The sequence below is a fragment of the Ictidomys tridecemlineatus genome, chromosome 2 (genome assembly GCF_052094955.1).
Source record: "Ictidomys tridecemlineatus isolate mIctTri1 chromosome 2, mIctTri1.hap1, whole genome shotgun sequence".
NCBI classification, from domain to species: Eukaryota; Metazoa; Chordata; class Mammalia; order Rodentia; family Sciuridae; genus Ictidomys; species Ictidomys tridecemlineatus.
Genome location: NC_135478.1, coordinates 6,513,376 through 6,541,169, shown reverse-complemented (window position 1 = coordinate 6,541,169; position 27,794 = coordinate 6,513,376). Strand labels below are relative to the sequence as shown.

Genomic DNA, 27,794 nt, shown 5'->3' with positions numbered 1-27,794 from the left:
AGGCCTCAACTGCAGACACATCTCAGGTACACTCTGACCACTCGTCAGTTTCTTGAATCATAATAAAATCCAAGTGTGACTCTGGGTCTTCTGTTCATGTTGAGTGGGCTCATTGTAAGAATGCAGAGGATGTGGGCAGCTCCAGGGATACCCTGTGGGGGAGGTCTGTGCCCAGCTATTCTCACCTACTTTTTCACTGATTCTTTCCTCTTTGAGCCATTCACCCATGTGCCCGGTTTCTCAACTCCACAGTGCAATTCAAATGTGGCTGCAGTAATTCAACCTAAAAACGTAGCATGAGTTACACAAAAAAACTGTGTCCCATTTTTGTAAAATAAAATAAAGTGCCATGTAGACCTTAGGGAAAACCTTGCAGATGAATTGAGATAATCTGCATGGAACACTGTTCAACACCTTGCACTCAGGAATCTCTTACTAGAAATTCATGATGTTTTTTATGGTTGATCTCCTCATCCTCATCACCTTCATACACCTGTATAATGGTTAGGAGAAGTATAAATGCAGTGTATTTACTCGCTTTGTGGAGGAAACTCTATGGGAAATAGAATCATCGAGGCAGGAAAAGAAACATTTTGCATGAGATTTTGGTTACCATCACCACAACCAGTCTCCCATGTGGCTACTCAAACATCGTGTTCATCACTGTGAGGAGGAGGTAATGCTTAGGACATTCCCTCTTCCAATCTTCATCTCCCACAGAACTTACTGGTTTGCCCTGTGTATCTGGTAGGTCATTACCCAGGAGAGCAGCCCCAACACACCTCCCTCGCAGGAGTACCATGGCCCCATTCAGGATGAACGTCGATGCAGTTTTGGATAGCAGGTTCTTGATGTAAATAATCATTTGCAGAAAATAAATGGAATGTGAGAATATTATGTTAAGCAAAGTAAGTCAAATTCAAAAGGTCAAGGGTCACATACTTACTTTCATTTGTGGAAGATAGAGAGGAAAAATAAAAGTGGGGCATTAATGCATGAAAAGCAAAGGGAGGTCAGTAGAGCAGAGGAAATGAACCAAGGGGTGGAAGAGGGGAGAAGATTGGGGGAGTGCTGGGGAGTGACATCACCAAATTCTGTTGTTATATTGTGTGCATGTACAAAAATGTAACAATAGATGCCAACACTGCACACAATTAAAATGCACCAATAAAAATGTAAGAGAAAAAACTACAGAAATCCACTTCATAATCAAAAAATTATAATCACTGTTCTTGACAACTAAATCTTGTAGAAATTTTAATGACTTCATATAAAATTTCAGTTCTTGGCATCTCTGCCTGACACTATTCTCCTGCACATCTCTGCCCTAAAAGCAACTACTCTCAGAAATTTTAAGGGTGGATTTTCCTGCCGTTATCTCCATGTCTGCATTTATTTATGTATACATAAATAGTTTTCTTAAGCACATGCCTAAAGAGTACCTAAATCTCACCTAGGGAATATACAACAAAATACGTATTGCCCTGCAATGTGCTGATTTGTTTCAACATGTAGTTTAAATTTTCCCTAAAAAGGTACATATATCTACTTTGAAGACTTTAAACTGCTATGCAACATTAACTGAGAGACAAACATTACTAGTTTTTTTAGTTCATTATTACAATAAACATTGCAAAATCCTTGTGCACTGATTCATAGCATATAAGTGAGATTTCATATAATATGTGGATACACAAGAATTGTATGACCTCTGTGTTAATCACCTTTCTGTTACTGTGACAAAATGCCAAAGAAAAAATCACATAAAGGAGGAAAAGCTTATTTTGTCTCATACCTTCAGAGATTTCAGTCCATTGTCAGCTGGCTCCATTGCTTAGAGCTGGAGGTGAGGCAGAGCATCATAGAAGAAGGGAATGGCAGGGGAAAGCCGCTCACCTCATATCAGCCAGGAAGAAGAGACAGAGGAAGGGGGGAGGGAGGGAGGGAGAGAGAGAGAGAGAGAGAGAGAGAGAGAGAGAGAGAGAGAGAGAGAGAGAGAGAGAGAGAAAGAGAGAGAGAGAATGAAAGGAAAGGAGGGACAGAGGGAAGGAAGAAAGGAAGGGAGGGAGGGAGCGAGGGAGGAAGGAAGGAACAGAAATTGGCTAAGAAAAAGTTGCATACCCCAAAGGCCCTCCCACAAGAACCCCCTCCCTCCAGATATGTGGCCCCTCCTACAGTTTCTCACACCTCTCTGAAATCCACTGAGCTCTGAGTTCATCTGTGGACTAATCCACAGATGAGGTCAGAGCTCTCATGAACCACCCATTTCTCACCCAGCATCTGAACACAGCCATGCTTTGGACCAAGCCTTCAACACACGAGTCTTTTAGAGACAGAACAGATTCAAACTGTACCATTTTCCAAACAGATATTCACATTCAATGTTCACACAACTACAATGTTGAAAATTCCAATTAAAAGTGCCCATTTATCTCTCCCAAAAATGACAGCCATCAATCTGCTATTAAATATCTTGATACATAAAATCCAATAAATTACAAAAATATTATTAATAATGCAGTATTTACAGATTTATTTGCTTCATTTTATTGCATTTTCCTAACTACTTATCAAGTGGAGGTCAAAATTCTTGAGATTAGACTGTTCTACTGAGGAGCCTCCTCAGGGCATTTTTAATGTCCTTGTTCCTCAGGCTGTAGATAAAGGGGTTCAGCATGGGGGTGACCACACTGTATATCACTGAAGATACCACATCTTTCTTGGGTGAGGATGACACAGCTGAACCAAGGTATGCTCCAATGCCTGTTCCATAAAATAAGCAAACAACTGACAGGTGAGACCCACAGGCAGAGAAGGCTTTGTACTTCCCACTCAAAGATGGGATCTTCAAAATGGAGGAAACAATTTCATAGTAAGATAAAAGGATTCCTAAGACTGGGAGAAAACCATAGATGGCACCAAGAAAATACTTGATCATGTTACCAGAGAAGTTGTTGTAACAGGAAAGACTAAGAACTTGAATAGGGTCACAGAAGAAATTAGAAATTTCCACCTCTGTGAAGCGGGTAAACTCTAATGCAATCAGAATATGAAGCTGGGATTCAAAAAGTGAAAACAACAAAGACACCAAAACTAAGAATCCACACAGATGAAGGTTCATAATAACTGGATAATGCAGGGGGTGACAGATGGCCATGAAGCGGTCATAGGCCATTACAGTCAGAAGCAGATCATCCATACATGCAAATATGACAAAAAGAGACATCTGTGTCAGGCAGCCCACATAGGAGATGACTCTGCTGTGAGTCTGAATGTTTGTGAGCATCTTTGGGATCGTGGTGGAGATGAAGCAGATGTCAGCCAAGGACAGGTTGGAGAGGAAGAAGTACATGGGGGTGTGGAGGTGGGGGTCAGAGATGACAGCCAGGATGACAAGCAGGTTCCCAAGCACTGTGACCAGGTACATGGACAGGAACAGTCCAAAGAGGGTGGGCTGCAGGTCTGGGTCCTCTGAGAAACCACGAAGATGAAATTCTGATATGATTGTTAAATTTTTTTCTTCTATATTAGTTGTACACCTTTTGAAATAAATGGGGAAAAAGAAACATGTAAACAGGCACCCACAGTTCTGTATGTATTTTGAACTCATATATTCACATATTAACTATTCACACTTGTGCATTATACCCTTCAGCAGTATTTCTCATTGATAAACCCAACTATCTTGGAACTCTCATACTATTGGTTTCTCTGTTTTCCTGCTCCTTCTACATACACCTGCATTACAGACACTCAACAATGTTATAAGACCAATAACATAAGCCAGATGTTGTGGTGCAGACCTGTAATTCCAGTGACTCAGGAGGCCGAGATAAATTCAAGGGCAGCCTCAGCAATTTGGCAAGGCTTTAAGCAACTTTGTGAGACCTTGTCTTAAAATTTAAAAATAAAAATAAAAATGGCTACTGATGTGACACAGTGGGCAAGCGCCCTGGTTTCAATCTCCAGTACCACACACACACACACACACACACACACACACACTCACTCACTCACTCACAAAAGACCCATAACATTACACACAAGCTCCCAATCACAGTAAAAGACAACCTGGATAAAGAATAATATCATTTATTCTCTGTTTCTTTTAAGAAAGAAATAAACAGTAAGCAATAGCCTTTTCATTTTCAGAAGAAATAATCATTAAAAAGTAATTTAAAAAGCACTCAAATGTATCTATTTTTATCTAAAACCACGGCATGATACTCCTATGCATAGAATATTTAGAAAACATTTACAAGGCTTAAGACTGTAGATACTGATACTAAATTAAAGTTGATAGCTCATAATCAAAACTGTGTTATGGGCCAATTTCCTCCCAGCGACTTCTCAGTAATCTTGGATTTCTGATTTCCCTCCTTTTTTTGCAAGTAAATATCCACTCAAATGTAGTTTGCATTCTATGAATACTTATTTGTAATTCCTATTCTTGGATTTGATGAACTTCAAATTTTTATAAACATTTTTAGAAAATACACAAATGTGTAACATCCCTGACAGCAAATACAGAATTCGTGCACACTGCACTGGTCACTGGTCAAAGCATAATGAAATGTTGAGAATCTTTTTGAACATTTTCCTCAACACTGATTCACCTGCACCCTCTATCAATGCAGCACCACTCTGTGGTAAGGACAGAGACGGGGGACTTTTCTTTCTAGATTCTCTGTTCTTTAGTGAGCTGGCAATGCTCTTTCACTGTTTCTCTGATCACAAAGTGAATTCTTTTCAGGGAGGACTTTGACCCCAGGCAAAGCTCCAAACTCTAGATTTCATTATCAAACTTAATTCCCTGTGTTTTGATCAGATAGACATATTCATGACAATTCTTCCTGAAACATGGATTGCAGATCATTTACTTCAACAACCTGAAGGAAACTCAGGTTCGTTATTTCATCACCTTTCACTAGGATATAGTTTGGAAACTAAGCAAAGGAGAAAAATGCCCAAAACAATGTAAGCACATCTGACAATTTTCTCATTTATAACATGGTGACAATATTTTCCCATTTTATATACTTTATAATCTTTTTAACAAACCATTTTAAATCCCTGGGTCTAGGAGTGTCACTCAATTGTAGATAACTTGTCTGCCATGTAAGCGGTGGCTTTTAATCTCTGAATTTTTTATTATATTCACCAAATATTAACAACATACAGGGCATCCTTTATCTGTTTAAACCTTTCTTGATGCAGTTGCCTCAATTACAACTCAACTCAGAAGACAAGGCCTAGGCTAAGAGAATCCGTACCCTGTTCTTTATCACAGCAATGGAAATTTAGCCCTCAGAACTCAAAACTGAATTCTCCACCTCTGGGTGACATGCACCCCTTCCGCTCATTGTTCCCAACAATCCAAAAGAGAGCAGAGGTACAGAGGTCTTAGCTACAATTCCACCCCAGGTGCACTTTAAAATTCTTTCTAGACTACTGAGTAGTAATGAAATCAAGACCTGAACTTGAGACTGCTTTTGAGATCAGGTTGATGTCAAGAATGAGGAACGTGTGTACAGCTGCAGGGATATCCTGGGGTGGCGAGAGAGGGGATCTATATTGAATGAGTGTCTGTCTTCTTTTTCTCTGAATTCACCCTGTGATTTCAGACATTCTTCCTATAATTGTAGCACCAGATGCCGCCCACTGATCTGTCTTGTGCTCCACCCAAAACCTCCAAACTGAAGTGCACAGTGAAGGAGGGTCTCATCCTGGAGTGACAGGGAAGGGGAATGTTCACAGGGGACAAGGCCACCTGGCAAGACAAGGCCTGACAAGGCCATCCTGCCTAATCTGCTCAAATGCTCTGTCTCTAATCAAACCTCAATTCAAACAGGACTTCAGATTATCAACCTAAAATCCTACTACAAATTACATAAAAGTATTGTGCTTCTTTCTTTCCTGAAAAATAAAAGTAATGTGGCATTTTTGACATTGGGAAAACTATGGGAAACAATGCTTCATACAGTTCATACTCCATCATAAATTGATACAATTTATATAGAATGCAAAGACAGAGTCTGGAGCTCAGAAATATACCAATAATAAGAGAGACAGAGTACAGGCAGGAGTCAGGAGAAGGGAGGAGGGGGGACTGAATGGAGGAAGGGAGGATTGACATTGATCAAATCATGCTATATGCATATATGAATATGCCACAATGAAACCCACTATTCTGTGTCATTAATATATCCAGTAAAAATATTTAAAAGAATAAATTTTGATCAGATAGGCATGTATTTGAATCCTGGATATTATTTTTTTTTCCAATTCTGCCAGAGGTGTTAATTAGTTAAGAAGATTTTATCATTTAAAAACACTCAGCATGTATAAAATGCCCACACCCATGACTGGCACACAACAGTGCTTAATTATTATTAAACACAAAAAAAGGTGAATTTCAGTAGTAAATTTAATTAAGCTAAAAATCTGTAAAGGTCGATTAATATTGGCTCATGATGTGATGGACACTATCCTCATCCTCATCATCGCCTTCATAAATGTCTTGGAGAGCTTAGGAAAGAGTTCAGTGGGACCTACTTTCGGTTATGGTCTGAGAGCTGTCCATGGGAAGTAGAACCAGGGTGGGAGGAAAGCAAGGCTCTGAATGAGATTTCTAGGACCCCACAACAACCAAGATCATAAACTTCACAATCCTGGTAACTGAAATTTGACCCATTCTTTTTCCCCCATCTGCCCTCCCAAAATGCATGTCTGTCCTGGTGATGAGGAAACAATGCTTCATGCATTTCATTCGCCTCCGTCATTCACCTCCCTCAGCACTTACTGGTTTGCACTGGGACTCTGGTGGGTCATGGCCAAGGAGTGAAGATCCAGAGCTCATCTGATGCCTGGTACTCAATGAAGCCTCAGGCTCTGCCCCAGGATTTCTATCCATGCAGTCTCAGATAGGAGCTTCCTGACGCAGACCAACCGTGGAAGGAGGAGGCACAGGGATGGAGCCCACTGGACTTGGAGCCATCAAACTGAAGGGCTGCAGGCACAGACTGGTTGTTGACTGTTATATGACCTTGGAAGCCCAATGCACAGAGCTCCTAATTAGCCCAATTGGTCCAGGTTACCACAAACTCTAAAAGTCTCCTCATATCAATGCCAGCTGAGGAAGAGAAAAATCAGCGTCCACAAAAGCTCTTGGGCTCTTCCTCTACACCAGAGGAAGCTCCTGGGTATTGTCATTTCTTTCATTAATTTTTTCCTTTGCCTTGTTCCATTTTTATGATGGTGAAATTTCATTCCCTCTAAAAATGGCAATTTTCCCCATTGCCAAGGGCAGAGATCAGCAGCATTAATCACACTCACACTGTGGTGCATCCATCACCAGCATCCGTAGCCAAACTGAAAATTTCTACATGATGTAAAAAACTTGCAAGTCCTCTCAGCCACAAAATTGGCTCCCAACATTCTCCCATCAAAAGGGATGACAAATTGAAGTCATTATGCAATAATGTGACTGAAAGGCAGGCTAGATTTCCAGGTTTATTTTTGTAGTTTTGTTGCCTTTTCCACCCTACATTTAAACTGATTGCTCAGGTCCAGACAGTTCTGCTGTGGAGCCTCCTTGAGACACTTTTTATGTACTTGCTCCTCAGGCAGAAGATGAAGGGATTCAGGACATGGATGAGCAAAATGTAAATGACTAAGGCAATATCTCAGAGATTTTGACAAAACTGAACCAAGGAACACTCCAATGATGGTTCCACATTATAAGCCAACAACTCATGAAATCATGAGTCTTACAGGACAGAAGCATGTATGTTTATCAGCTGATATGAGAGTCTCAGAATCAAGGAAAAAATTTTTTAGAAGACAAAAGACTTCCTAAGAAGCAAAAAAAAACATGGTACAAAAAAAGAATACCTGACAATGTTATTAGAGAAGGTATCAGGTCAGGTGTGATTAAGGAGTTGAGAAGGATCACTAAAAAACCTGGAAATTTCCACATCCATAAAGTAGGGAAATTATAATCAAACTGTGCATCTGGGAAGCCAAAAGGTTTACCATGTAAGACACCAAACTATGAAATCACAGAAGTGAGGGTTCATGATGACTGGGAAATGCAGGGGAGACAGATGGCTACAGTCCATAGGCCATGTTACTCAGAAGCATATCGCATATGCTTTAAAAAACAAGAAAAAAAGCCATCTGTATAATACAACCCACAAAAGAGATTATTCTATTGTGGATTGTGATATTCACTGTCATCTTTAAGACCCAGGACAGGTTGCAGAGGTGTTGGCAGGATAAGGGGCAGGAACATGGACAATCCAAGAAGAGATGACTGAACATCTCAACCACCACAGGTGCCCAGGAGTAAGAATTTTCTGACATGTGTAAGATTCTCCGTTAATGCATTGTTTGACCATATTTTGGGAAAATAGAGAGTGTTGGATAAAAGAACAAATAAACAAACACTCACCACTCAGTATTCATTTTGAATTCAGGTATTCAAAGGAAAGAATTCACATACCGTGGTACATACACCTCACAATACTTCTCAGTTGTGACTAAACAAATCTTTTTAAAACTCTTGCATTATTATAATCTGTGTTATCTTCCATAAACCCCTACTTTAGAGACACTCAGCTGAGCATGCATAGAAGGCCAAGAGCATTAGAGATAATGGTCATGTTCTCTTTGAAGAAAAACATAGAAAATAATAGATATGCTTTCCCTTTCAAGAAAAATCATTTTATAAAGGGAAATTAAGAAGCTGCCCAATATAATTCATTTCATTCTGTGCTAGTGATACAAACCCTCTTTATTTAGGACTGCCTTATCTAAATCCTAAGACTCATAATTACGACCAGAAAGCATTGTGTTAAACCAAGAGATATTTTTATTAATCTCAGGTTCTCTAATTTCCCTCCTTTCTGGATGCAAGTGCTCAGAAAAATAAGATTTATCTTAAAAATCACTTAATATATGATTAGAATTGTTGGTCACAGTAGACGTAAAATTGTGATAATATAATTTGGTCAACCCACATAAGCAGACATCACTGACCATAAATGTGGAATTATCGTACACTTTGCCTGTCAATAATTAAGTCATCATGAAATTTGAAGAATATTTTTGAAAATTTTTATTTAATACAGCCTTCCTTTTGATCAACTCATTAAATATCAGTAAAATATTTGTTTATAAGATGTCTTCTAGTATTTTTCTCCATTTTGGTTCTCCCTTTTGTAGTAGCCTGGCAATACTTTTATTTTTTTCTGGTCATAAAGCCTCTTTTTTATGGTTGAAGGTTTTGGCAACAGGGAACATGCCAAACCCCAAGTTTTGGTGCCAACTGTATACCTACTTAATAGATTTTTTGTCAGTTTTTCCTGATACATGGACTAGAACTCTCTTGCCTCAGCTCCCTGAAGACAAACCCAGTTTATTATTTTGTCAGGCCACTCTGATTTGATAGAAAACAGATAAAAAAGAGAAAATTACAGGAAATACTATGAACAGACCTGGGCAATTTCCTCATGTGTAAAATGGGTCTAACAATTATTTACATTATATGATTGTTTTAAGAAATTTTATTGCGGGGCACAGTGGCATATGCCTGTAATCCCAGAGGCTCAGGGGGCTGAGGCAACAGGATCACAAATTCAAAGCCCGCCTCAACAAAAAGTGAGACCCTGTCTCTAAATGAAATACACAATAGGCCTGGGGATGTGGCTCAGTGGTCAAGTACCCCTGAGTTCAATCCCTGGTACCAAAAAGAAAAAGAAAAAAGAAATTTTGTTAATTTTGTGATCTTAATGGTACATTATAATTGTACATAATAATCAGATTTATTGTGACATGACTGTTGGAAAACTATCACCACAGAGTAAAACTTGCTCCACCTCATTCCCCAGTACCTTCTCTTTCCTTACCCTCCTCTTCCACCTTATCCCCTTCCTCTATTGTACTGGTCTCCTTTCTATTTTTTTCCAATTACCAAATTATAAACACATAAAAATGGGTTTCATTGGAGTATACTCATACATAGAAATCACATAATTTTGTTCTCCAGTGAATTATTCAAATAAAGAATCCCATCACTATGTAAAATGTGAGTTTAATGATGAACAGTTTTCAAATGACACTTCATCCTGGAGTGATGTGATTTCTAAAATGTGCCTCAAATAAAATCACAAGTTTTGCCTAGCCCCATCTATTTGTGCTACATTTTCTAGTTTTATTTTCTATAAGTCACCATTTTGCACATTTGAGAACCACATATTTATTTATATTTTCTATCGTGTGCAATTTAAATGTACCATTTTAAGCCTTGTTAACTTCACAGTTCATTGGCATTAATTATATTCATGTGGTTAGAAAACTATAACCAACACAAATTTCTAATAAATTTTGATCTTTCCTAATTGAACCTTCATACCTCATTACTGCCTCTCTCCAGTGCTGACAACAGCAATCTTACCATGAATGTTAGAAATTAAAGTTAATAAACTCCAAAAAATAAGGTGACCAAAGAGGCACGATTTATAGGTATTGATGTCAAATTTTATTGTTATTCCAAACTAAACATTAAGTTGATGTCCCAGATTTTAAGAACAGACAATTCTACAAAGAAGCCTCCTCACAGTGTTTTAAATTTCTCTGTTCCTCAGGCTGTAGTGAAGGGGTTCAGCATGGGGGTGACACCTGTGTACAACACTGAGGCCTTTGAAACCTTTCTAGATGAATGTGACACAGCTGGACCAAGGTACACTCCAATGCTTGTTCCATAAAATAAGCAAACAACTTACAGGTGAGACCCCCAGGTGGAGAAGGCTTTGCACGTCCCACCTGAGGATGGTATTATCAGAATGGAGGAAATTATTTTATAGCAAAAGATCCCTAAGATGGGAAAAGGCCAAAGATGGCACTGCCAAAGTACACAACTATGTTATTGGTCAAGGGGTCAGAACAGGAAAGTCTGAGTACTTCAGAAAGAACAAAAAAGAAATTGTAAATTTCCACATCCTTGAAGGTGGTAACCTGTAATGCAATCAAATTGTGCAGCTGGGATTCCAAAAAGCTACAAAAAAAGTCACCAAAACTTATAAGTCACAGAGGCAAGAGTTCATAATGACTGGATAATGCAGGGAGTAACAGATGGCCATCACGGTCAGAAGCAGATCATCATACAGATTATCATACATACAAATATGATAAAAAGAGACATCTGAGTCAGACAGCCCACATAGGAGATGGCTCTGCTGTGAGTTTGAATATTCTTGAGCATCTTTGGGACCGTGGTGGAGATGAAACCAATGTCAGCCAAGGACAGGTTGGAGAGGAAGAAGTACATGGGGGTGTGGAGGTGGGAGTCAGAGCTGACGGCCAGGACGATGAGCAGGTTCCCAAGCACTGTGACCAGGTACATGAACAGGAACAGTCCAAAGAAGAGGGGCTGCAGGTCTGGGTCCTCTGAGAGTCCCAGGAGATGGGATTCAGAGACACTTGTGAGATCTGTGGTTCTGAATTGATTGGACAGCTTTTGCAAAAGAAAATGGGATGAGAGAAAGAAATACAGAAGGCCCCAAGCACTCTGTCCACATTTGAATTCAAGTATTCCTAAGGAAAGTGTTTACACCTGATTCCCAGACATTTTCAACAACATTTCTTAGTAGCCAAAGCCCAATCTTCATACATTCTTTCATTATTGTTCTCTGTGTTATTCACTCTTTCCTACACTCACTTTACACTCACTTTAGAGAGATGGAAGTCCAGGACCGTGGAGAGAATACATTCATGATCACTGCACAATGCAGCCTACGCTTTAAGAAAAAAATGGGGAAAAACAGCTTTCCTTATAAAGAAAAGTAATTTTAATAAGAGGAAATTAAAAACAGTCCACTACACCTTGTTTTGTACTAAGAACTTGGGACAAATCCCTTAGACTTACAGTCATGAATCTCTACACCCAACCTACATGCCTGATTTAGAGACACTCAGATGAACAATGTTAGAAAACCAAGAACACTCCACATAGCAAGATAATGACCACAGTAAAATGCAGTCTACTCTCCAGAAAACAAACAAACAAACAAAAACAAAAAAAACAAACAAACAAACAAAAAATATATATATATATATATATATATATATATATATATATATATAATAAGAAACATTGCTTCCTCTTTGAGAAAAAAAACACACTTTATTAAAGGCAATTAAGAGGCAGTCTATTATACATTACCATATACTAAGACAATGGTACAAATTCCTTTTATGAAGAATATTTATAAACACCCCATGAGAGCTAGAACTGCATGATCTGAACATTAAATTAAAGATGAAAATTCATAATCAGAACACATTCCTAGGGACCAGTTTTCTTCCGGGATTTTATCACTTCTAGGTTTTCTTATTTGCCTCCATGGATTTATGACCTTGGTCATACACTGTTTATCTTTTGAAAAGCAATCAATATATTCCTCTTATCCTTGGTCTAGATAGACTCAAATATTAAGAAATATGGTTTGATATCTGTACATAATCATTGATGTCACAGACCAAAATCATAGCATTAGTGCACATGGCGCCTGTCGGTGATTTAAAAATAATGAAATACTAGAAAACAGTTTTGACTTTTTTAAAAATTTTATACAAGTTTATTTATATTAGCCCCATATCTATCCATCCCTTGCAGGATTTTTTAATGATTTTATTAATGTCTAATAGTTATACATAACAGCTGAGTTTGTTTTATCTTTTTTTAAACTGGGGATTGAACTCAGGGGCACTCAACCACTGAGCCATACCCACAGCCCTGTTTTGTATTTAATCTAGAGACAGGGTCTCACTGAGTTGCCTAGCACCTAGCCCTTGCTGAGGCTGGCTTTGAACTCACAATACTCCTGCCTTGGCCTCCCAAGCCTCTGGATTACAGGCATGTTCTACCATGCCTGGCAATTAAGTTCACTATGACATCATCATGCATGCACAGAATTTAATTTCCTCTTTGGTTTTTCATAGAATAATCTATGATAACATGCTCCCATCCAGCACTATTTTTCTCATCATAATCACTCTCATTACACCAGTTATATGCCCCCCAAACCCAGTTTCAGTTCTAACCTTTTTTGATTATCATATAAGTATTATCATATAAGTATTAACATCAGAGGCTGGGGTTGTGGCTCAGTAGTAGAGTGCTTGCCTAGCATGTGTGAGCTACTGAGTTAGATCCTCAGCACCATATATAAGTAAATATTCTACCCAACCTAAACACCTAGCACAAATTTACATAAACAGCTGTGCTCCTTTGGTCTTTGTAAAAATAATGTAGTACTTATAACTTGGGAAGAACTTTGCAGATAAATTCAAACAATCTACATGGATCACATAGCTCAGCACTTGGCACTCAAAATTCTCCAATAAAGATTCACGAGGCTATGGATACTATCTCAGTGCTTAGGACACAGTTGAAAAGGGTGCATATTTTTTTTTTGCTATGGTGGATAACAGGCTATGGAAAGCAGAGTGTGGGAGGAAAGATTTCTCTTGCGAAAATCACATATGCAAACTCAGAGTACTCATAAGTAAAATTTTGCACATTATTCTTCTCCAATACAACTGCCTAGATATTTTCACTTTCCTGATGAAGAGAAAACAATGCTTTGGGTAGTCCCTCCTCCATCCTTCAGTTCCTACACTTACTGATTTTCCCTGTGTCTCTGGTGGGTCATGATGAAGGACTGTGGTTCCAACACTCCTCCCTGCTTGGTAGTAAATGACCTGCTCAGGCTTCAGGATTGATATCAGCACAGCCTCCTGATCCAAACCATGGAAGGAAGAGACATAGGTACAGCATACATTAGACTGGAGCCATTGAGCTGAGGGACTAGAGACACAGGCTGACATTCACTTTTATATGACCTTGGAGACTCAATGCTCAAAGCTCATAATTACTTAAATTGGCCCACTCTAAGGACTTCCTCATATTAATGGTGGAGGAAGAGGAGGAGAAAATGTCAAAAAGTGTTTGTAGTCCTTCCACTACTGAAAAACAATCTCCTGGGTATAATTAATTTCTTTAATTTCTGTTTAGGAGTGAATTTTGCTTTTATTTACATTTTATTACAGTAAAATCAATATTTGGGGGAAAATGCAATTTCTTCCCTGCCAAGTGCACATTTATAGGCAATAATTACACTGACATTGCAGTAAACTATCATCACCATCCATCTCCAGAAAATTTTCACGTTTGCAAATGGAGGCTTTGTTTCCATTTTAAAAACTCCCCAAAACACCCTCCTCAGCAGTGGCTACTCCAGTGTCCTATGATTCCTGACAAGAAATTAAAGCCATGGAACTACAAAAATAATGTCACCAAGGAGGCTAAAGGGAGAGGACTAGGCATTTAGCTTTGCAACATTTTACAATATATATTCCAGTTGGATGCCACAGGTCCTGTGGAGCTCCCTAGGACACTTTTAATGTCCCTGATCCTTATACCACAGATGAAGGGATTCAGCAGAGGAGTACATCATTGAAGTAATCACAAACTTTCAAGAAGAAAATGATATAGCTGGTCTGAGGTTCACTTCTATGCATGTTTTGAAAAATAAGCAGACAACTGACAGATGAGATCCACCGGCAGACAAGGCTTTGTCTACCCACAGGTGGATTCTCAGAATAGCGGAAATAATTTTACATTAAGAAACAGGATCCTGAGATGGGGGGAGCCATAAATATAAACAATAAGATACTTTACAATATTATTAGAATAGGTGTCAGAACAGGTAAGATAAAGCAGCTGAAACTAGAAAATGTCACACCCTTGAAGTCAGTAAATTGTAAGACAACCAAATTTTCAGCTAATAATCCAAAAGGCTAACCAAAAAGACATAAAAATTAATAAGCAACAGAGGCCAAAGCTCATGATGACTGGGTAATGCAGGATGACAGAAAGCCAAAAAGCTGTCATAGGCCAACACAGAAGCAGATCAACTGCTGCGCCCCTCCCCTGACTCAGGCAATGGCAAGGCCCTACTGAGGTGGATGGCGCAAGGCGTCCATCCTCTGGAGGAGCGCAGTATGTTTCTGGGAATGGGCTGATTTGTTTTTGCATTCCTTTAATAAGTATAGTTGCAACTTCTCATATGACCATTAAGTATAAAGGAAAAATCATGACTTTACCAATAATGCAACTACTTCTAAAGCATAGATCTGTTTGCTCTAAATGCAATGATTCAGCTGTGGAGTGTAAATTGTTAATGTCTAAAGAAAAACTCCCTGTATTCCTGTCAAGGAAGTTTTTGAGAAATTAAATTAAAATCTAGAGAAGAAAAATTAATGTTAAGAAGATAGATTAGTGCTTAGTACTGGGCAACTTGTTCTTGTTCCTGTGCACAATGGTTTGTGCTCTTACTCTTGTTTGATTAAAAGTAATAACAAGTCAACCCCTTGCCGTAACCATGGCACCGGTTCCAGTCAGTAAGTCAAGAAAGAATAGTCAAGGTATAGGCCAATAATTTGGGACATTTGTAACTATTATTAAAAGTTAACTAAGCAGAAACTGCTCAAAGCAAAACGCGAACTGAAAGTACAAATGCTTGCTTATGCATAAGCCAAGATACATTCTTCTATTCTAATTGTAGCTACGTAATATTTTGTTTTGTTTGAATAATGATTCCTGTTTTGTAACCACAAAATACTGAAAGCCTGCCAAAATGAAAAGTATATATGATCAACTTCACAAGTAAAGATTGGGATCAACACCTTCACTTTGGTGTCTGTGTTGTTTCTCCACCCCCTCTTTCGCCGACTCCTCACCATCCGTTCGTCTCCTGAGACCCCCTGTTGGAGCTGGTCTCCGACAATCAACTATGTACCCAATAATGATAAAAAGAGACCTGTGTCAAGAAGTGCACATAGGCGATGAGTCTTATTTTGGATGGTGGAGATTTAAAAGTGCATGCTAATGACACTTTGGAGAGGAATAAATATATGAAGGAGGGCAGGGGGAATCAGATTTGATGGCCAGGAGGATGAGCAGGTTCCCAAACAACCCAACCAGGAATATAGACAGGAACAGCCCAGAGAGGGTGGGCTGTAGTTCTGGATCCTTTGAGAGTCCCGGGAGATGTAACTTTGAGACACATGTTAGATCCTATGCTTCTATATTGCTTATATACCTTCTAAATAGAAAAGAGGACAAGAAGAAGGAAACATGCAGGCCCAAACACTGTATTTTATTTTTTTAATTTTTATTTTTTTTTGTATTGGCTGATGGACAGCTTGTCTTTATTTTGTTTGTTTATTTTTATGTGGTGCCAAGGATGGAGCCCAGTGCCTCACACAAGCTAGGCAAGTGCTCTGCCACTGAGCTACAACCCCAGATCTCTGTGTATATTTTTAATCAAAATATTTATGATTAAAGTATTCAGGCTGAGGTCCATACACCCTCAGTAATATTTCATAGTTGAAAGCAACCCAATGATCTTGGGATTATTTCATTATTATTTGATGTATCGTTCACCTCCTTACACACACCTACATTTCTTAATTAAGAGGAAGAGAATGCCCGATGCCTGTGTCCAAAGCATCCAAAGCATGGACAGCACCCTGTCTTTTATACTCCTATATCCTCTCTAATCTCATTTTTTCTATTTTTTCATTAGTCCTTTCTATTTTCTGGAGCAATATTCTCCAATCTGAAATCATTGTTGTTTCTAGAAGCCCATTTTTCTTTCCCTCAACCCCAACATGGGCCTCCCTGCTTCTTTCCTGCCTTTCAGTTCTCTTAAGCAAGTCATCCACAAACCACACATTAAATAGTAGAAGCCCAAGGAATGACCTCTGTTGTTTGGATTGGATGGCATTATGAGGATCTTGTTTTGAAACACAAGTCTTCAGTCATGTGATTTTAATTGTGGCATTTTTTCTGTGGCATTTGGAGAATGGATTATGAAATTTAGCATGTTGGTGTTCTCTAATGGACCTTCCTCCATCCAATGTCTACCTCAGGATTCACTAGTGTATGGTGCATCTCTGCTGGGTTATAACCAAAGAAAACAGATCGAACGCCCCTCTCCTGCTTGATGCCCATTGAGTGCATGCTCAGTCCCTAAGATTGCTATCAAATTCAGTCTCAAATAGGAGCTTCCTGATGCAGAACCGTGGAAGGAAGAAACATGATCATGGAGGCCAGTGGATCAAAAAGATCAAGCTTAAGGGCTACAGGCTGATAATTGACATTCATATGACCTTGGAGGTTCAATGCAAAAAGCCCATAATTAGACAAATTGATCCGTGTTATCTAAATCCCGAAGGATTTCAGTATTTCAATATTGAGTATTGTGATGCCCCCAGCTCTACTCTGCTTTGGTTATTCTGCATCTGAGCTGCATTGGCTATTCTGAGTCTCTTGTTCTTCCACACAGATTTTAGAACTGTTATTTCCAGTTCTTCTCAGAACTATATTTTGATGAGTATTGCATTGACTCCTGTAGATTGCTTGGTAACGTGGCCATTTTAACAATATTAATTTTTCCTAACTCTGAACATGGGAGGGCTTTCCATTTTCTGGTGTCTTCTCTCTTACTTTTTCCAGCCTTCCATACTTTTCTTGGAGGTCTTTCATCTCTTTGGTTAAATTAATTCTGAAGATCTTTTGAGGCTAGTGTGAATGGAACTGTTTTGCTGATTTCTTTCTCCACATATTCATTATTGACATGTAAGAAAGCACCTGGTTTTGTGTGCTGATGTTGTATACTACAGAATTGCTCAATATGTTTACAAGCTCAAGAAACCTTTCCTCAGCTGCTTTCTCAAGGCAGTCCCCACCCCAACCCTGCCACCCCTGCCCAGTCTCACTAGAGGGAGCTTTCCAAAGTTCTCCTCCAGGGAGATCTCCTCCAGCTGTGTGCATGTCTAAAAGCTTTGAGAGATGGAGATGAGCCAGAAAACACATGGGGGTCTGTCTCCCATGGTGTCCTGTCCAACACTGGGCTACCCTGACCCCGCTCTCCCAGGCTGCCCACCAAGGGCTTACTCAGGCTAGGTCAGTCCCACAGGGGAGACAGTTTAGGGCAAGTCTTTGTCAGACTCCATCTGCTTATGCAAGTTAGGGTTTGGACTGCTGTCCCTTGTATGGGCATTGCAGACTCTCTCTCTTTGCTGTCCAGGCATGTCCTGCCACCTGGACTTCTAGCTCCTCTGTCCATCTTCCCTGGAGAAGCCTGAGCCAAGCGTGACTCGGGAAGCTATTTAGCACTACCCCTGGGTTCAGCCCGCCACTTTCTTTCTCTACTACAGCAAACACCATCTCCACCATCTTAGCCTAAAGAATCAGCCTGAGGGGGCTGGGAAAAAAATTGACACAGTGAGCAAGGAACAGCTTTTAGCCAGAAACCCCTGCTCTGAGAGCCCATCTTTCTTCATCTTTCCCATTGATGGCTTTCGGCTTGACCCTTCTCCCATGGCGGCAGAATTCTACAGGCATAATTCACGGATCTTTCCCTCTGTTTTACATTGCTAATAATGGGTGATAAACTTGAATCTTTCAGCATCTCTCCCATTGAATTAGAATGGCTTTCTCATAGTTTATTTTACAAAGATATTCAATATACTAAAGCAAACCCAAAAAAAAAGAAAAAAGAAAAAGAAAAAGAAACCATTTGTGCATTTTTTAGGATCTTCAAGAATAGGATTATATCATCAGCAAATAGACAATTAGACTTCTTCCACATGATTTATGTTTCTTTATTCTTCCTTCCCAAATTCAGGAACAAGGCAAAAATGCACACTGCCATCACCTCTATTCAATACCATCCTTGAAACATTTGTTAGAGAAATTAGGCAAGAAAAATAAACTGTGGTAAATTTAAATCTCAAAACCATTACAGTTTTTACCATTTTCAAGTACACAGCACAACAGCCTTAATTACATTGACATTGTTGTCAAACTATCATCATCATCCATCTCCAGAAATGTTTCACCAACTCAAAGTGATATTTTGTTCCCATTTTGAAAACTCCCCAGACCTCCTTTCCCAATCCTGGTTACAACCATTCTTATATGAATTGTGATGACAAATTAAAGTCATTAATATTTTGAAGGAGATGAGATTGAAAGGACTAGATGTCTGACTTCACTACATTTTCCAAAATACCCTGCTGCTGGACACCAAATGTCCTGGGTTTAGACAGTCCTGCTGTGCAGCCTCCTCAGAGCACTTTTAATGTCCCTATTCCTCAGGCTGTAGATGAAGGGATTCAACATGGGGGTGACCTCAGTGTACATCACTGAAGCCACCACAACTTTTCTGGGAGAATGTGACACAGCTGATCCAAGGTATGCTCCAAAGCCTGTCCCAAAAAACAAGCAAACAACGGCCAGGTGAGAGCCACAGGTGGAGAAGGCTTTGTACCTCCCCTGTGAGGAAGGGATCCTCAGAATGGAGGAAATTATTTTATAGTATGAGAAAAGGATCCCTGAGATGGGGAAAATGCCATATATGGCACCAAGAAAATACTTGAGGATGTTATTAGAGAAGGTGTCAGGACAGGCAAGGTTAAGAAGTTGAGAAGGGTCACAGAAGAAATTAGAAATTTCTACACTTTTTAAGTTAGTAAATTGTAAGATGATTAAATTGTGAAGTTGGGAGTCAAAAAGACTAACCAAAAAAGACACAAGAACTAAGAAGCCACAGAGTTGAGGATTCATGATGACTAAGTAATGCAGAGGGTGACAGATGGCCACATATCGGTCATAGGCCATCACAGTCAGAAGCAGAGCATCCATAGATCCAAAAATGAGAAAAAGAGACATCTGTGTCAGGCAGCCCATGTAGGAGATGGCTCTGCTGTGAGTCTGGGTGTTCACCAGCATCTTGGGGACCGTGGTGGAGACGAAGCCAATGTCAGCCAAGGACAGGTTGGAGAGGAAGAAGTACATGGGGGTGTGGAGGTGGGAGTCAGAGCTGACGGCCAGGATGATAAGCAGGTTCCCCAGCACTGTGACCAGGTACACAGACAGGAACAGTCCAAAGATGATGGGCTGCAGGTCTGGGTCCTCTGACAGTTCCATGAGATAGAATTCTGAGACGCGTGATAGGTTTTGAGCTTCTATTCTGCTTGGGCAACTATTGAAAAACAAAATAAGGTTGAAAAAGGGAACAAGTAAATGTCAAATACTCAAACAATGATACCAATTCCTTTGATTTCAATTATTTTAAACACCATCTAAGAGCTAGGATTGTATTCAGTGAGTATTTACTAAAGTTGTTAGTTCACATCAGAAAACATGTTACTGCCCATGAGACTTTCAGCTTGTTGGGTTTTGGGATTAGCCCTTTCTTGGAGTTGACATCCCTGCTCAAATTTCTTTGTATTTTAAAAAATTATTTAATATAGAACTTGTACCCTTAGCTTAAGTGGCCCTCACAATTTAATAAGTGTTTTAACTACATGCACAAGCACTAGCATCACAGAACACAGATACAGCATTTGTGTGCCCTGCACATGTCAGTATTGAAACAGAAATGAAATGCTGGAACATAATTTGGAATTCTATATTTTATGCACATTATTTGTTTCAGACCCTTGCAATCCCCATAAAATTTCTACAGAGGCAGACAGTTCTTTTTTTTTTTAATTAATGTCCAGTGTCCTGTGGTTAACACCTCATTGTGGTTTTAAACTCTTTGATGAATGGTTGAGGACTGTAGAACCAGGGAAATCCCCCAAACCTGTGTGAGTTTGTCCCTCCTTCTTACACCATTTAATAGACTTTCACATCAATACTTTCTATCCTTGGAGGCATTTTTTTTTTTACCTCAGCTACTTGAAGGCCATTTGGGTTATTATTTTGGAGGGAACACTGTGATAATTCAGCAAAAAAATTAAAAGAAGAAATTAACAGAAATATGATAAATACTCTTTGGGCATTTACTCATATAAAAATGGAGACAATATATTCACAGCATCTAGTATTAATATAAAACTGGTATTACAATTCTTCTTTATATTGTAATCTCCTTTATCACTATATATAGCTGTGAATATTTTAAAATATTGTTGTTGTTTTCCTACACCAGGGTTGAGAATCAGTGCCTTAGAATTCTTGCCAGTATGTAGAAATTATACTATGTACTATATATACTATATATAATACTATGTACTTGTGCTGTCGAAAGACCCACTTCACATATTAAAAAACAAACGTTTAGCAAAATGCATTTCGGACCTGGTGATTTAGAGAGACTTGACTGCCATCTATAAAATTTCACTCCTTTTTTTCTTTTCAGGAACACATTCTCATACACACTTACTCCCCCAAAGAAATATCTCTTACCAGTCAATAGATACATGTTAAATTTTTATTATTTACTTTTAGCACTGGGGGCCTAAGCAGGAGCTTTAGGCATGCTTTGCAAGTGCTCTCCCACTGAGCTACACCCCCAACTCAATGTGGTTGTATTTTTTATTTGATATATACATGTCAGTACTAATTTGTATATACATCAGCAGTTTTCTTTAAGACCTTCCTAAAAACTCTAAAATTATCTACCTATCATGCAGTCAAAATCCTATGTCCCTGAAATGGACTAATTCCTGTAGGCATGTGAATTGAAGTGTTTCTGTGAAGTGCATGTAGCTATTTCAAATGATTTACATGATACACATTATATCCTGAGAAGGAACAACATTTAACTAGTGTTTATTGTTGCAAAAAAAAATAGAAGTTCTTATGTCTGTCTCCCTATCACAGAAATGAAAATTTCCTAGTAATATGGGCATAGAGTTATTTTAATTCCAGAAGTTGATACATGCTCCATGTTACTATTTTTTATGTTTGGTGTCTTAATTCAAATCAGTTCTGGTCAAATAAATCATTTAACTTTTAGTTTATAAAGTGAATTATGTATAAATAAAATAATACTGCTAATGTATATTTGGTAATAATCCTGAGTGATTATTGACCAAGAAATGTCATCTTCCATACAGAATAATATTTTTACTTTTTATTTCAGTAAAGGACACAGCATCCTAAGACGGGGGTCAACACATCCACATTTCAGTCTTAGCTCACTGACCTGCCAATATATGTGGAGTGTGTGTACATCTCTCCACCTCCCTGGGTGCATACTGCTTAATGCAAATGGGGATGAAAGCACCCTTATCTTCCACATACAAAGCATGTATGACACTACTGGACCTAATAAACATTTAGCCATCTATTGTTTTAACATGCAAAGAATTCAATCCTTATGGAAGTGAGTTTATTGATTAAAAAAAAACATTTTCAAAATGCTAGCAAATACTGAAATGAGGTAACTCCAAGTTATAACTCATCAAGTAGAGATTACTTGCCACTTTCTTTAGTCCTCTTTCATATTTTGGTTACCCATAGATGTCTCTTTCATCATTCTCAATAACTGTACAATGTAGAAGCTCATGTGCACACCATATAAACACAAGAAAGAGCTGTTATTTCTTGTGTCCTGTTCATTTTGACATTCCTGAAAGGGATAAAAGTGTAGAGAGGAGGGTACCAAGTGTGATGAAGCCACACTGACTATGGACAAGCTCTGTAAACAAGGAGGAGTCCATTTAATGTTTGACAAAGACATTTAAAAATTTTTAAGTCTCCTCTGTGCCAAACAAGGGTTAAACTCTGAGGAATCAGAAGTGAAAGGGGATTAGGCATTCCTCTCCAAACACAGCATGATCTTATAGAAGGACAAAATAACATGCCCGGTTACAGAATTAGGAAACAGTAACTTTAAATAAAAGGATATTTTAGCTCAATGGTATGGATGCACATAAGCTTGAATATATCATTACTACTGGTAATAATGTCCTAAATGTATTTCACCCTTATTTTATACAATCGTCACACATTAACCACATTGGGAGTGCTCTTTTCTCTCTATTGCTTACTCAATGCAGTTGTAAGAAAAAAAAAATTCCAGAAGACAATGTTGAGTGGCAGAGTACTAACTTTCCCTGAGCCACAGACAGCACAAGTTGGAGCACAGATTCGCTCCAATTGCACTGACATTTTTCATCACTTCCCACAGATCATAAATTTCTGTAGGTAAACCAAAGGTTCAAGCCACAGGGACACCCGAGGTACATGTTTAAACTCTGGAGGGTCAGGAGGGAATCTCTGCTGGATTATCCTGTGCCTGCTCCTCTGTGATCCCTGCCTGTGACTCTGAGCTGTCCTTGCTGTAGTTGGTGTGGCAGATACCAGACACTGCTGTCCACTCTGTTCTGCCAGGACTCACAATGGGAGAGCACCCTGGGCCAGGGTACCAGGAGAGGACGTGGTACCCTGATAGGGGAGTCAGGAAATGGACTCTGTAGTCCTGGGTCATTGACCTGGAGGGACAGGGATGTGAAATGTCTCCTGAGGTTCTTTAGGGAATCATTTGCCAGAATTCTCCTGGAAACTGCCCTCTGTCTGTATTTAGTCAGACCCATTAAAAGTCTCCTCGCTCTTCTTTACCAGTCTACCTCATAATAGTTGTAAAAAAAAAAATGCTGTTCTCCTTCCTTTTCTGGAAAAAAATATGCACTAGTGTCTTGGGGAAACCTCTGCAGATACATGAAATGAAACAAGCTTTACTAGCACTGTAGCCCAGAGCCTGGCACACGGGAAACCCTGGATTGTCGGTGAACATGCCATGGTGACCAGAGTCCTCCTCTTTGCCATCATCCTCTACATAATAAATTTGCAATGCCAAAAAAACAGAGTGGTGGGACCCAACGCCTTCATGGTTGAGGTGTCTCCAGCAAGTACAACAAGTTTTGGAGAAAAGCAAAATTTGAATGTGTTGCCTGGAACTCATAAAACAAAACAATGCACACACATCATAGCTAAATATTTGTCTATCACTGGCCCCTTGTTGCTACCGAATTCCTCACATCAGTCCTGACAGGGAGGAGACAGTGTTTCTGAGAGGCCTTGCTCCACCTATCCTCTCCCTCCACACTTACTGCTTTAAGCTGCTCCTCTGCTGGATCATGACCACGGTTGACAAAGTCAGGTGCAGCAGCCTGTCTCATGCTCACTGAAGACTCCAGCTCTGTCCACAGCCTGGGTATAAACACAGTGTCAGATATGAGCTTGCCCATGCAGACATCCATGGGGGGAGGAGACAGAGGCCTGGGGCCCACTGGGCTGAAGGCTTCAAGCTGCAGGTTGCAGGCACAGGCTCATTATTCACTATGTGACCTTGGAGGTTCAACACACACAGGTCACAATTAACCAAGTTGACACAGGTCATCCAATCCTCTAAGGATGTTTTAATATTATCATTAGTAAAAAGAAGAGGAAATGAAAGCCCATCAACGTTTGGGACTCATTCTCTATTCAGAAGGATGTTCTGTCTTTTCTTTTCTTTTTAAATATTCACTTATATTTCCATTTAATAGCATGAGAACTATCCAACAACAATTAATATTTGTATACCATGTTAAGTGCACTATCGTTGCGTATGAATTACATTCACCTTGCTCTATAGCTATTACCAGCACCCATTTTCAGAAAAATCTGTCTTCCAAAGCTGAGACTTCAAGAGAAACAATTGAAAAGATTGACAAAATAAAAACCTGGTTGTTTGGAAAAATAAATAAAATTGATGAACCCTTAACCACTGTAATGAAAAAAGAAGAAAATTTGAATTACTAAAATTCATGACGAAGAAGGAAATATACAACAGACATGTCTGAAATACAGGTATCATTAGAAACTATTTTAAAAAATATACTATAATAAAATAGAAAATATCAAAGTATATGGGGATAGGAATGATAATAGAATGAAACACATATTATCATTTTATGTATATATACATGATTAAAGACCAATGTGATTCTACAATATGTACAAACAGAAAAGTGAAAAATTATACCCCAGCTAAGTATGATATTAAAGTGCATAAATGCATTCTACTTTCTCATATAACTAATTGAAACAAATAAATGTTTATTAAGAAAAATAAGAACATATAAAATAAATTCTATTACCCAGTTAAGAAAAACTTCATTCAATTTAAAGGCATTTATAGCAGCTGAATACACTCATTTTACTGTAAGACAACAGTTCAATTTCCCCTGGCTTGGGATATTCATAAAAACCCTACAAAGGTGAGGTTTCCCTTACCTAAACAGGCAACCTAACCTAAGCTGACATTTATAATAAGAAATCATTGTAATATGCCACGAACCTACTCTGAGTTTTTTTCTATATTAATGAGTTTTCTGATTTCTCTCCTTTGTGGCTATAAGTGGTCACTCACATTTTGTTAGTATTTCTTAAGCATCATTTAATATGTCAGTTCTGTCCCTGGCATTTGTGGATTTCAATATCTGAAAATATGTAATTTAAATGCTCCTGATATAGGATATTGTCAATCACAAAAGTGGCATTATTAATACACTGCATCAGTGAGAATAAATATTGGAATGTGAAGAATTTTTTGAAATATTTTATGCAGGTTTATGCCTACAACAAGTTACAGCAGGTTTACAAATATAATGTGCTCCACTTCAATCCCCAGGAACTTCCCTTTCCCTCCACCTCCATCCCCTTGAATCTCCTTTCTTGACTCCATATTCTTCTTGTTAGGTACATGAGATCCCCTTTTGTTCCACATTACTTTTAGGAAAACACCAAGTGTTGGAGGCCACATTAGTTGTGCCAATTCTTTCGAACTAATGTTTCCAAGTGTCTATTCCATGTCTATAAAGTAGGTTAGATTTAGGGGTCCTCTTGTGTGCCAAGCAAGGTATAGGATATAGGAAATAGTGACTGGATTAGAGTGTGGGGAAGAGGAAATGAAGTAGATTGAGTTTTTCCTGTGCAAACACACAGCATATTTATATGTAAGGACAGAGGGCTTTATGCCTTTACAGAGGTAGGGAATGAATAACTTCAAATCACAGGATAGTTTAGTTGAACAGAATGAAGTTTAATGTTATAGTTCAACCGAATTTTGTGCTAATTTTACACATGTATCACTTATTAATCATATAGAGGGTACCCATTTATGTTTAATTTCTACCCATGCAGCTATACCAAGGAAAAAATCAATTCAGATTAAAAAGTCGCAACTCACATATGCTAACCACCTGCTCATATTACAGAAGGTCATTCAAAACAAAGCAGGCCATCAATTTCATATGCTAAATTTTTCATTGCTTTCTATCATTGAAAAGTAGAAGCCAAGGTCCAATGTTCTAAATCACAGGGATGTCCAAAGAACATTTCTCAATTCCCGCCAACTTTGAACAGCAATGGTATAAAATTGTGATCATAAGGTTTTCTTTGGAGATGGAGACACCTGGCTATAACAAGAGGTCAAGGATGGCTGGGAGGATGTCCTGGAGCAGGGGAGAGAGAGACTCGGGCTGATGAGTGTGTATTTTCTCCTTCTGTGAGTCTAGCCTGGCATCTCTCTGAATCCTTCCTGGTGTTGATCCAGAAGGTGCCAAACACTTCTCTCCCTATGTTGTACCAGTTATCCCAAAAGAATATCAGCAGGAAAGGGCTTTCTCTGTGGAGATATGTAGTGACATTGCTGGTGTCTGGTGAAGCAGGGAACTGTCCAGGGTACTCCTGTCAAGGTGAAGAGGCCTACATCGATCGTCAGAAGGATCATGCAAACAGCTCCGGCTTCGTTTCTACCAAGCAACCTGATATTATGAACACAAAATGCTATATTCTTTTCTTTTCTGGAAAATAATAGCAAAATAGGGGCTTAAATAGGGGGCAGTTTATGTGGATGAAATGACGTGAGTGACCACAGAACACACATCTCAGACACTGGCATTTAGGAATCCCTCGAGATCAGCTCGTGACTTCATGGGTACAGACACTCTCCTCTTTGTCCTCAGAATCACTTTCATAATAATTCTTTGCTCTGCGTGGGGAACAGTTTGTTGGAAGCCACACCCTGGTTTCATGGGTAACTGTCTGAGGGGTGGGGAGAATCGGTGTGAGAGGAGAGGGAAACATGAATGGGATTCCCAGGACCCATCAGGGTTCACAGAACTCAGCTGAAACCTGCAGGTGGGTCTTTTCCCGAATCAATGCCCAAAGGGTCCTGTCAGTCTCCATGATGAGAAGCAGGAGTGAGACGTCCTTTCTCTCAGTGAGTTGTGCTGCTTCTCTGCTGGTTCATGAACACAGAGTATGGTTTTGAAATCCATCCTATGACTGGTGCCCAGGGAAGACTCCAGCCTATCAATGACATTAGTCAGGGACAGACTCGAGCTTGCTGACAGAGAAAGCCAGGGGTGAAATGGCACAGATGTGGGCACCCTGGGATGGAGATTTAAGACCCAGGACTGGAGGGAAGGCTCTCTATTAACCATCAGGGGACCATGAGGCTCAAAGTGTAGAAATCAGAATTAGGTCAACAATATCCCAGTCTCAAAGGACTTCTTACAATAGTGGAGGAAGAAGAAGAGAAAATGAATGTCTGCAATATATTTGGAGTCTGTCCGTACTCAGCAGAAATCTTTTATATACTGTTAACTGTTTTTATTTTAATTTATTTTTTCCCCTCGAGATACATCCACTTTTTATGTTCAAAATATAGTGGTCAGACAATTACAGCACGTAACCACTTTTCACATGGTTCAATGCACTATTCACAGGCACTGATTACATTCTCTCAGAATTTCCATCTTCCTAACTAAAGTGTGTACCCGCCTAAAACAAAACAAAGCAAACAAAACACTGTGCCTTCTGTCCTCTCCCATTTCACTGTGAAGCACCATCACAAAGACATCATTAATCTACAAAA

General features: G+C 39.1%; 2 protein-coding genes across 2 annotated transcripts; both read right to left on the bottom strand.

Annotated features, from left to right (window-relative positions):
* Positions 1 to 2,596: 2,596 nt before the first annotated feature.
* LOC101956942 (olfactory receptor 7E178) lies at positions 2,597 to 6,831 on the bottom strand. The gene is made up of 2 exons (XM_013366495.3): positions 6,803 to 6,831; positions 2,597 to 3,539 (listed from the first exon to the last, which is right to left on the bottom strand). The coding sequence occupies exons 1-2, from the start codon at positions 6,829 to 6,831 to the stop codon at positions 2,597 to 2,599; spliced, it is 972 nt and encodes a 323-aa protein (XP_013221949.3).
* A 12,343-nt stretch (positions 6,832 to 19,174) lies between these two features.
* On the bottom strand, positions 19,175 to 20,128 carry LOC101956543 (olfactory receptor 7E24). The gene has a single exon (XM_013366098.4). It carries the CDS (start codon positions 20,060 to 20,062, stop codon positions 19,175 to 19,177), a length of 888 nt encoding a protein of 295 aa, XP_013221552.2. The 5' UTR covers positions 20,063 to 20,128.
* Between the last annotated feature and the right edge of the window lie 7,666 nt (positions 20,129 to 27,794).